This window comes from Anomaloglossus baeobatrachus, chromosome 1 (assembly GCF_048569485.1).
Source record: "Anomaloglossus baeobatrachus isolate aAnoBae1 chromosome 1, aAnoBae1.hap1, whole genome shotgun sequence".
In the NCBI taxonomy this organism is placed as follows: domain Eukaryota; kingdom Metazoa; phylum Chordata; class Amphibia; order Anura; family Aromobatidae; genus Anomaloglossus; species Anomaloglossus baeobatrachus.
Genome location: NC_134353.1, coordinates 948,963,697 through 948,975,653, shown reverse-complemented (window position 1 = coordinate 948,975,653; position 11,957 = coordinate 948,963,697). Strand labels below are relative to the sequence as shown.

Here is an 11,957-nt window from a genome sequence, read left to right as displayed (position 1 = left end):
GATTATTTCTAAACCATTCATATATTTTTTGCCAGTTAGTCGCCCAGTCACAGCTGTCATTTCATCATGTCTCAGTCGTTTCTACTATGAAAGGTTTTTCTTTTCTTTATGGATACAGTGTTTATTGTAAGGTTTTTAAAATTTCCCAGTAATGTATAGTGTTCTGAGATGTACGTTACTTTTAGTGTTTGTTCATTTTAGGTTTTAGTATGTGGCTAATTTATTACCTGCTGTTTTATCTTTTCTTTTAGGGAATACCAGTATAAAAATGCTGAATTTTGCCATATTGGTAAATAAACAATTAAACAAGGGGGGAATAAGGTATTAATTATATTCTCCAGTTTCTTGGAGGGCGCAGCAGGCATATTAGATAGGTTTTGAAGCTGACCTTTTTCCCATAGGTTATGTTTATTAGATTACTATGAGGTATATCTGTTAACTGAAATAGGAAAGTCTTGTCTTATATGTTTATTTGTTTATTTGTTTGTTTATTTATTTAGTATTCTCAGTCATGTGAAGTATAGATGACCACTAACTGTATTATGATCAGAGATGAAGTTATAAGAATGATCTAATGTATATTTTTTAGTTTTTGTTTTTATAGATGAAACCAGATGGTGGTCGATTCTGCACTGGATATGCTGCTGTTTACACCACATGAGGTAGTCTAAATTCGACCACTCCCTCCAATCCTATTGATACAGGAGACAGTGATGCATTAAATGCCCTCTCTAGATGGGTAGAACAGGAGTGGGTAAGAGTCTTTAGAGGTGTATGTAGGTTGTAGATTTTTTCCTGTTGTCAAATGAATTAGGTATGCCGAAAAGAAAGTCTAGATCTGAGCTGATGGATTCGGATGGAGATCCTTGCACAGGTGCAGCTGACCAAGAAGCAGTGAACGGGCCTAGAGTTGAGAGTCTTTCACCAATACCGACCATGCCTTGGTGACATTGGTCACGTCAGTGACTTCTGTCACTCCTTGTGTTCTTAAATCCCTACAGGAACAAGCAAAACAACAAGGAATGGACTGTGACATGCAGGGAGCCAGCTGACTGAGGAAGGTCTGTGGACAAAGGGTGGTAAGCTTTCTCTGCCATGAGAGCTCTTCTTAATGATGGCCCAGGTGACATCTGTGAAAGACAATTGTCAGTGTGTGCTTTGGTGACACCGGGTTCAGTACCCAGGTGGGCAGATTCACCCAGTCTTGTGAGACAAGTGCCTAGAACGAAGTGAGAAAAAAACTGTAAAGAGTCCGTAGAAACACCCTGCACCTGCTCTACCCATTCTTAGAGACTGCAAACTGATTATAGATGTATATCATGAGCATGTTGTATGCAAGTCTGTGCGTGTTGTGTAAATTTCTCTCCAGGTTTGGTCAGAGGCATTCCAGTGCAGAAAACGACATTATTGTTGAGAAGCACATGAAGGTGGTATGTAAAGAAAAATGTGTTTACAAAAAGTGTATATTTTATAGAAAAGTGGAAACTAGTAAATCGTGTACAAAATGTATATGTTTTGTTTTCTTTTTGCAATAAACAGGTCCTTATGTAAGATGTTTTTTGGTTTAGCATAGACATATATATTTTTATATAATTGACTGAATAGTGTGATAAACGGGTGTATTCTCTAATTCCAGATCTTAAATCAGAGCTATTAGCATATGGTCTCCAGTCAGGAGACTGATTGATCCTAAAGGACAAGCGAGAAAGAGACATGAGTCAATATTAGAGGAGCTGATCCAACCGCAGAAAAATCTATGGATCCACATCTCGCATTGTAGAAGGGTTAATCAACCAGAGCTGCACTGAGCGTTCTGCTCATACTTATCCTTTTCAGAAAACCCTGTATAGTCTTAGACCAGCATTGCCAGAACAGTTAGAAGAGAGGACTTAGAGAACCTTAAGACATGGGAAAGTCCAACTACAAAGGGTGAGGACTCGCCTAGGAGTCCTTGGTCTCAAACCGGTGAAGAAAACCCCTTTCCCCTTTCCGCCCATGTTTCAACGTTCAGTTAGGCAGGTTTTTCAACAGATCTTTCTACCTCTCTTCCTAAGGGAACACAGTACCCTTAGAATTCAGAAATGGCAGAAGTAAGTCTTTAGGGGGGACTGTTGAGGATAAAGAATTGAGTATCCAAAAATACTTAATTCAGCCATTTCATAGACTCAGTTATATAGTTCAGTAGATGTGAACTAACTCACATATTTGTGAATGCTTTTGTTTCTTACTAACATGTATATATGTATATTGCATATTCAGTGTATTTTCCTTAGACTCAGTATATACTATATGTATAGCTTGAAAATGGCCACCATTTCCTGGTTTACACCCAAGACAGATGGACAAAGAGAAATTCCTGGAGTCTAGACTGACCAATCAACGGAGAATATGCAGATCTCTCTACGTCATGAAGCCCTGACTTACGATACTTGATTGGACTAAAACTTTTGTTCACACCCCCTTACTGTTTGGTCTAGAGTCTCTTTCAAACAATAAAGAACACACTTGGTCAAGAGCCGGTCATGGAAATAGACATAACTGACTTTGCTGTGCAGTTATTTTTCATTCTCGCGTGCACACATGACATTTTAATTAGAAGCAGCAGCCGGATATCAAGAGATCCTTTGAGTCTCATCATCATCGTCATTCTGACCTTGACACAAGTGGGAGTGGACCCACTGGACGGCAGCACAGGCTTGACCTGATGGGCGTCACTAAGCGACTACCTCGTTTTCACTAGAGCCACTGATGGAGGGTAGACTTGCGCTGGAAGGTAGCCACCAGGTGCTACTCAGGGAGACACAGTACTGCAACAGCTGACCCCAGGGGTAGGGAATACCGGTACGGGCAAAGGTGTAGACAGGTACAGTCTTTGATGAAGACAGGAGCTGCCAACATGGCATGGATGACTGGGATCAGCAGGGATGTAGGATTTAGCTGAAACAGCAGTTGTAGCTGCTACAGCTGGAATTAAAGGTACTGACGGTGTAGCAGGTTAAGCTAGTATAGCGGGTATGGATAGTACAGCAGGTACAGCAGGTACAGAGGGCACGGCTTGTACAGACAAGTGCAGCAGATACAGTGTATACTAGGACACAGATATGTGTTAGCAGACAGCTACAGGTACAGCACACAGGAATGTGACCTGACAACTAACAACTTGTGTTCAATGATAGACCACATTGCCCAAGCATCTCCCATGGGGTGCGGATGCCTTAAATACATACTTTCGGGTTAGGGCACGCGCCCTAAGTGCTCTCTCAGGAGACCTGCATGGCATGTGCAGGCCCTGGAAGGCAGGGGACAGGGACATGGAAGCTACCACTGGGTAGCTGGAAGGGTAAGTGTGCCGGCGTCCCCGCCGGGGAATTAGGACGGGACAGCGCGGGAGTACAGTTGTTGTATCATCCATTTTCACTCCTGAATGATACAACCAACACAGGCCACAAGTCATCGACAGAAGCATGAGAGATAGACTGGAAAACCCCAAAAAACACTTTCATCCATCGTTTTCTTCAGCTTCATAGTCCTGTACTTCTAATCTGGTAATAAGTGCAGGCCTATGACTTCATCAAGACATGGGTGGACATCAACGTGATGACATGCTTCCGGCAGGCCTAGTGCACATACATGTGTGCTTACATAAAGTTTACTGATGCATTTCCAACCTGGAAGTGCTGCAGCTCCCCACCCTGGCTCATCCAGGACAATGAGCTGCCACCGACCAACTAGGGAAGCTTGTCCACAGTCGAGAGGGGTAGAGATGACTGAAGCGGCAGCTAGTGCTTCAGAAAATAGTAAACCCATCTCCCTGAGGAATCAAGGATGTAGGTTCCCTCTCTAAAGACAGGAAACCAATAAAGCATTGGTTTCGTATCCTTACGGGTGGATCCTGTTTCAGATACCGCCATGGGAGAAAGGAAACAGAAAATACAAAGTGCACACAAATTTCATAACAAATTTTAATACAAAGTGTGCTAACAAATTTCACAAAGTCGTATATATAGTCGTATATAGACACAATATACCGACAAGCTTTCTATCGAACAACCCAGATTCTAAGGAGATATCGTACCATCAAAAAGACAACAAAAGACAAGCCCATATACTAGCATGTAGAAAGGAGAGAGGAAAGGATCCGGCACAACTTCTTCTTAGGATAAAATCATTACAGTCTTTATTTAGAAATATTAAAAAACATCATCCGTGAAGACCAAAAAACGTAGTTAATCCATGGGAGCTTTACGCGTTTCGAACTTCAGCATAAAAACAAGAAAGAGTCCTTAATCATAAGTCTACATAGATGTTATTTGCTACTGGGATAACATGTTTATTGACAGTTGCCAATATTTCATAATCATCATATCTTTTATGAAATTGGACTTTAGGTTGAAAGTATCTGTCATATCATTTCTTGCACCATTTCTCAATAAAACAATAAAGAAAATGGCTGTTTCCCTGTGTAGGTTTTTTAAAGCTATGATTGGTGTGAGCTTTTTGCTGTGCAATCAGAAGCAGTTAAAACGCTTTTTACATAGAGTAAACTGGATTCTACCCTGTATGAATACTCAGATGTCTAACAAAAGCGGATTTGTGAAAAAAACATCTTCCACATTCTGAGCATGAAAATGGCTTCTCCCCTCTGTGACTTTTTATATGTACATTAAGCTGTGATTCCAAAGTAAAACATTTTCCACATTCTGGACATGAAAATGGTTTTGCGGTGTGAGATATCTGATGTGCAATTAGAGATGACTTTTGTATAAAACACTTTCCACATAGGTTACAAGAGAACGGCTTTTCCCCTGTGTGAATTCTTTGATGTCTGACAAGATCTGACTTGTGGGTAAAACATTTCCTACATTCTGAACAAGAAAATGGTTTCTCCCCTGTGTGAGTTTTTATATGTGCAGCAAGTACTGATTTTCGAGTAAAACATTTTGCACATTCTGTACATGAATACGGCTTCTCCCCTTTGTGATGAGTTCTTATATGTACATCAAGACTTGATTTACTGCTATAACTTTTCCCACATTCTAAACATAAAATAGCCTTAGTCCCCGTGTGAGTTTTTTGATGATCAACTAGATATGAATTCTGAGTAAACGATTTCCCACATAGATTACATGAAAATGGCTTCTCCTCTGTATGAATTCTTAGATGTCTAACAAAACTGTATTTGTGATCAAAGCCTTTTCCACATTCTGAACAAGAAAATGGCTTCTCTTCGGTGTGAGTTTTTAGATGTACAACAAGCTGTGATTTCCGATTAAAACATTTCCCACATTCTGAACATGATATTGGCTCCTCCCCTGTGTGAGTTTTTTGATGCTCAAAAAGATATGCTTCGTGGGTAAAACATTTTCCACATACCTGACATGAAAATGGTTTTTTCCTGTGAATTATCTGATGAGCAAATAGAGTTGACTTTTGCCTGAAACACTTTCCACATTCGTTACAAGAAAATGGCTTTTCCCCTGTGTGAATTCTTTTATGGTTAACAAGATCTGATTTCCAAGTAAAACATTTCTCACATTCTGAACAAGGAAATGGCTTCTCCCCTGTGTGAGTTCTTTGATGATCAGCAAGAGTTGTCTTTTGTCTAAAACACTTTCGACAAAAGGTACAAGTAAATGGCTTCTCCCCAGTGTGAATTCTTTCATGGTTAACAAGAACTGATTTCAAATTAAAACATTTCCCACATTCTAAACAGGAAAATGGTTTCTTCCCTGTGTGAGTTCTTTGATGTACAATTAGAGTTGACTTTTTTCTAAAATACTTTCCGCATTGGGTACAAAAAAATGGCTTCTCCCCCGTGTGAATTATTTGATGTTTAACAAGATCTGATTCCTGACTGAAACATTTCTCACATTCTGGACATGAATACGGCTTTTCCCCTGTGTGATGAGTTCTTAAATGTTCATCAAGACTTGATTTACTGTTATAATATTTCCCACATTCTAAACACAAAATAGGCTTACCCTCTATGTGAGTTTTCTGATGGTCAACCAGAGATGAATTCTCAGTAAAAAATTTCCCACATTCTAGGCATGAATATGGCTTCTCCCCTGTGTGAGCTACTTGATACTGAATGCCTCTTAAGTGACTTTCATTATGCTCAACATTCTGTGGGGAATCAGGAGATCGTTTAATGACATAGGATGACAAATCTTGGGTATGAAGGGCTGAGGCTATATCTGGGACTTGCTCTTCATAAGTATTCAGTATAATACCACAAACATCTGTCAAAAAAAAAACAGATTTTGTAAATCTTTGTAATATACACTTTGGCTCTGATTGTAGTATCAGTTGTACTGCCAAGATAAACATGGTCTTATTAACAAGATGACTCATCTACAATTCCAAAAAGAAATCGCATTAGTTGATAATAATATGGATTAACATCTCATAGTTAGTACCACAAGACCAGTATCGATGGCTGTCCTACATAAGGGGCAAAAAAATGAAACTTTACTATGATCAAAAGATAACAAATAAAACAAAAGGATTAAAAACAATTAAAAAATAATAAAGGTGTGTATGATAACATTTCAGCTCAAAATAATGAACAAGACTAAACCAAAATAATTCATACAAATATGAAGTTGGAACAAACAAACAAAATAAAGAACAACAATACCCCCACTAATAATAATGGAATATCACTCAAAAATGAAGTGGCAACAGCGATATTGGTCAGAATAGAACAACCATGCATGGTGGAGAAATAGAGTGATAAAAACACTGTAAATAAAAGTAATCAACCCATGGCGAGATAAAAAAATAAAGAAGCAAATTTAGCCAACCATATCTGAAGACAAGGGGGAGGTGGACAGAGAACTTCCAATTTAGGTTTCACCCATGCTTTTGTTAGATATAAAAAATGGATCTACCTACAATCTAATAGCACCTGATGAAGCCACTGTATTTCACGATCATATTTTTAATAGCTGTATGATATTATGGGTGAAAAAAAAGAACAAATTAAGTAAATTTTTTCGTGGTATTTTCCGCTTGCATATAGATTTAGTTTTCCATCAGCTGTATTTTTCATGTATAACCTAAAGGCGCTTCCTGTGTTATCACCTGTATCGAAAACACATTTGCATTGAAATTGAATTCCTATTTTGGATTAAAGAGTTAATATACTGCTGAAAAAACGTAAAGAAAAAGGAGTGTAAAAAATACTTTGTTATTTGGTGAACGAGAGGAATGTGTGACTTGTGTGCGTAATTCTGCGGTCTGTACTCACCGGGGCGGTGATCTGTAGGAATCTCCTTTTTACTCCGCTGATCGCCCCTCACATTTCTCTCTGGAACAATAATAATGTGCAGATCTTTATCCGGATCCAAAAGCTGCAAAACAAAATATTGTAAAAGTCCCCGGGAATAATGGAGATAAGATCCGGACATGTGAGGTCTGTGGTCAGCTGTGATCCTGCCGTCTCCACCGCTCTCATTACACAAGTATAACACATCTAATACTGGAGGAGAAAACAAGACTGAACACAAGGAGGTCACAGCAGTCTACACCTCATAGGGGAGATCTCCATCTACCTGAGGATCCTGTGGAGGAGGAGGAGGAGCGGGACATCTCTCTGGGGTCGTCCTCGTACTGGAGAGACCTGCAGGAGACACAGACAGGACGGACATCATTATTACATACAGATAATTATAGGCCGGGTGTATTCAGTCCTGTCTATTACCTGGTGATGTGCGGGGCTGGGGCTCCTCCATCATCACCTCCTTGTACCGCTCCTTGTGTCCTTCTAGATACTCCCACTCCTCCATGGAGAAATAGACGGTGACGTCCTGACACCTTATAGGAACCTGACAATACAATGATACCGTCCTCACCCAGAATCCTCCAGTGCCGTCATGTTTAATGTCCAAGCATTCCCAGCAGTGTCACCTCTCCAGTCAGCAGCTCCAGCATCTTGTTGGTGAGTTCTAGAATCTTCTGGTCATTGATATCTTCATGTATCCGGGAGTGAGGCGGAGGCCCCGGGATTGGGCTCAGGATTCCTCCCCGTCCTTCAGACACAGGGGCCTGACAGCGATCACTAGAGGTCTTCACTACTGTGTAATCCTGAGTGTGGAGACATTAATAATATCACTACAGACATTTCCAGAGTCCATCACCTCCCCGGTCATATCCTCTGTTATTCCCATAGATAATGATGTAATGTGGTGACATCAGAACCTCTCACCTCCCCGGTCATATCCTCTGTTATTCCCATAGATAATGATGTAATGTGGTGACATCAGAACCTCTCACCTCCCCGGTCATATCCTCTGTTATTCCCATAGATATTGATGTAATGTAATGACATCAGAACCTCTCACCTCTCCAGTAAGATGGAAGATTATCTCCAGACTCAGGTTTAATATCTTCTCCATAATTTGGTCTTTGTCCTTATTCATCTTTCTTGGGTCAATCAGGAAAACTTTATTTAGAAAAAAATCAACAGAAGATTCTTTATTGCAAAGAGGATCAGAAGATGGTAAAAAACCTCAAGAAGTAATAAAACAAAATATTACCTAAAGATAGTAACGTGAAACATTTGAGGGGATACAGCTATACATAAAAGTTTGTGAACTCATCAGAATTTTAAATATTTCTGCTTAAATTTAACTTAAATTTACATCAGATTTTCAGTTCTAAAATTAGATTAAAAATGAAATGAAATAAATGTCAAAAATGTTATAATTTTGTCATTTTGTAAATGAGTAAAATATTCCAATACACAATTGTCTGTGAGTTGCTAAGTAAATGAACCTTTGGGATTAGCAAAAGGCGAAATTCCAGTGTTTTCACCACTTGACCACCAACAAAAATTACTCTAAGAGCAAGTATAATATTTCATGAGGTCACAAAGGAACCCAAGGAATCCTCTAAGCAACTAAAGGCCTTTCTCACATTACCTACTCAAACAACTCCTGTTCAATTACTGTACTCCTCTATGTATAATAAAAACAGCCTGCATTCATCACTGATACCAGGTATCAAAAAACATCACTGTTACGTCACATATAAGAGCCCCACAGCCAATCAGTTCCAGATAATGGGCCACTTAAAATGAACTTCTTTCAGAGAAAACTGCCATCTGGAGGAAATTGCAACTGCTGCTGATCTTACACCCTCCCAATGTCAATTTCATTTTGAAGGAAGTGAGATTAAAACAGAGCTGATTGGCTGCAGTTACAGTTTTAGAATCTACAGGTCAAAGTCCTGACATTAATCCTAAGCAAATATGGAAGAACCTGAAGACAGTAGGGGATGGGAGAAAAGCACCAACAAAACAGAAGTAAAGCTGTCTTGTAAGACGGTAGGGGCTTTATATGTAGTGCGGGGTCGGTCGCTCTCTCTCCCTCATGTGTAGTGCAGGGTCTGTCGCTCTCTCTCCCTCGTGTATTGCGGGGTCTGTCGCTCTCTCTCCCTCATGTGTATTGCGGGGTCTGTCGCTCTCTCCCCCATGTGTAGTGCAGGGTCTGTCGCTCTCTCCCCCCCATGTGTAGTGCGGGGTCTGTCGCTATCTTTCTCCCCATGTGTAGTGCAGGGTCTGTCGCTCTCTCTCCCCCATGTGTAGTGCTGGGTCTGTCGCTCTCTCTCCCCCATGTGTATTGCGGGGTCTGTCGCTCTCTCCTCCATGTGTAGTGCGGGGTCTGTCGCTCTCTCTCCCTCATGTGTAGTGCGGGGTCTGTCGCTCTCTCTCTCCCCCATGTGTAGTGCAGGGTCTGTCGCTCTCTCCCCCATGTGTAGTGCAGGGTCTGTCGCTCTCTCCCCCATGTGTAGTGCGGGGTCTGTCGCTCTCTCCCCCATGTGTAGTGCGGGGTCTGTCGCTCTCTCTCCTCCATGTGTAGTGTGGGGTCTGTCGCTCTCCTCCATGTGTAGTGCGGGGTCTGTCGCTCTCTCTCCTCCATGTGTAGTGCGGGGTCTGTCGCTCTCTCTCTCCCCCATGTGTAGTGCGGGGTCTGTCGCTCTCTCCCCCATGTGTAGTGCGGGGTCTGTCGCTCTCTCTCCCTCATGTGTATTGCGGGGTCTGTCGCTCTCTCTCCTCCATGTGTAGTGCAGGGTCTGTCGCTCTCTCTCCCCCATGTGTAGTGCGGGGTCTGTCGCTCTCTCTCCCCCATGTGTAGTGCGGGGTCTGTCGCTCTCCTCCATGTGTAGTGCGGGGTCTGTCGCTCTCTCCTCCATGTGTAATGCGGGGTCTGTCGCTCTCTCTCCCCCATGTGTAGTGCGGGGTCTGTCGTTCTCTCTCCCCCCCATGTGTAGTGCGGGGTCTGTCGCTCTCTCTCCCTCATGTGTAGTGTGGGGTCTGTCGCTCTCTCTTCTCCACGTGTAGTGCGAGGTCTGTCGCTCTCTCTCCCCCATGTGTAGTGCGGGGTCTGTCGCTCTCTCACCCATGTGTAGTGCGGGGTCTGTCGCTCTCTCCCCCATGTGTAGTGCGGGGTCTGTCGCTCTCTCTCCTCCATGTGTAGTGCGGGGTCTGTCGCTCTCTCTCCCTCATGTGTAGTGTGGGGTTTGTCGCTCTCTCTCCCTCATGTGTAGTGTGGGGTCTGTCGCTCTCTCTCCCTCATGTGTAGTGCGGGGTCTGTCGCTCTCTCCCTCATGTGTAGTGCGGGGTCTGTCGCTCTCTCTCCCCCATGTGTAGTGCGGGGTCTGTCGCTCTCTCTCCCCCATGTGTAGTGCGGGGTCTGTCGCTCTCTCTCCCTCATGTGTAGTGTGGGGTCTGTCGCTCTCTCTCCCTCATGTGTAGTGTGGGGTCTGTCGCTCTCTCTCCCTCATGTGTAGTGCGGGGTCTGTCGCTCTCTCTCCCCCATGTGTAGTGCGGGGTCTGTCGCTCTCTCTCCCCCATGTGTAGTGCAGGGTATGTCGCTCTCTCTCCCTCATGTGTAGTGCGGGGTCTGTCGCTCTCTCCCCCATGTGTAGTGCGGGGTCTGTCGCTCTCTCCCCCATGTGTAGTGCGGGGTCTGTCGCTCTCTCTCCCCCATGTGTAGTGCAGGGTCTGTCGCTCTCTCTCCCTCATGTGTAGTGCGGGGTCTGTCGCTCTCTCCCCCATGTGTAGTGCGGGGTCTGTCGCTCTCTCCCTCATGTGTAGTGCGGGGTCTGTCGCTTTCTCTCCCTCATGTGTAGTGCGGGGTCTGTCGCTCTCTCCCCCATGTGTAGTGCGGGGTCTGTCGCTCTCTCCCCCATGTGTAGTGCGGGGTCTGTCGCTCTCTCTCCCTCATGTGTAGTGCGGAGTCTGTCTCTCTCTCTCCCTCATGTGTAGTGCGGGGTCTGTCTCTCTCTCTCCCTCATGTGTAGTGCGGGGTCTGTCTCTCTCTCTCCCTCATGTGTAGTGCGGGGTCTGTCGCTCTCTCCCCCATGTGTAGTGCAGGGTCTATAGCTCTCTCTCCCCCATGTGTAGTGCAGGGTCTATAGCTCTCTCTCCCCCATGTGTAGTGCGGGGTCTGTCGCTCTCTTTCTCCCCCATGTGTAGTGCAGGGTCTGTCGCTCTCTCTCCCCCATGTGTAGTGCGGGGTCTGTCGCTCTCTCTCCCCCATGTGTATTGCGGGGTCTGTCGCTCTCTCCTCCATGTGTAGTGCGGGGTCTGTCGCTCTCTCTCCCTCATGTGTAGTGCGGGGTCTGTCGCTCTCTCTCTCCCCCATGTGTAGTGCAGGGTCTGTCGCTCTCTCCCCCATGTGTAGTGCGGGGTCTGTCGCTCTCTCCCCCATGTGTAGTGCGGGGTCTGTCGCTCTCTCCCCCATGTGTAGTGCGGGGTCTGTCGCTCTCTCTCCTCCATGTGTAGTGTGGGGTCTGTCGCTCTCCTCCATGTGTAGTGCGGGGTCTGTCGCTCTCTCTCCTCCATGTGTAGTGCGGGGTCTGTCGCTCTCTCTCTACCCCATGTGTAGTGCGGGGTCTGTCGCTCTCTCCCCCATGTGTAGTGCAGGGTCTGTCGCTCTCTCTCCCTCATG

General features: G+C 44.0%; 1 protein-coding gene across 1 annotated transcript; it reads right to left on the bottom strand.

Annotated features, from left to right (window-relative positions):
* Positions 1-3,981: 3,981 nt before the first annotated feature.
* On the bottom strand, positions 3,982-7,825 carry LOC142257091 (uncharacterized). Its single transcript, XM_075329171.1, has 4 exons — positions 7,706-7,825; positions 7,557-7,624; positions 7,253-7,355; positions 3,982-6,242 (listed from the first exon to the last, which is right to left on the bottom strand). The coding sequence occupies exons 1-4, from the start codon at positions 7,788-7,790 to the stop codon at positions 4,552-4,554; spliced, it is 1,947 nt and encodes a 648-aa protein (XP_075185286.1). The 5' UTR covers positions 7,791-7,825; the 3' UTR covers positions 3,982-4,551.
* Between the last annotated feature and the right edge of the window lie 4,132 nt (positions 7,826-11,957).

What these genes read in the sequence shown, in the direction of transcription:
- LOC142257091 (XM_075329171.1), bottom strand. Translation starts at nt 7,790, where the DNA reads ATGGAGGAGTGGGAGTATCTAGAAGGACACAAGGAGCGGTACAAGGAG. An exon ending in CCAGCCCCGCACATCACCAG is followed by an intron (nt 7,625 to 7,705) that starts GTAATAGACAGG and finishes TGTCTCCTGCAG; the next exon opens with GTCTCTCCAGTACGAGGACG. An exon ending in CTCCTCCACAGGATCCTCAG is followed by an intron (nt 7,356 to 7,556) that starts GTAGATGGAGAT and finishes TTTGTTTTGCAG; the next exon opens with CTTTTGGATCCGGATAAAGA.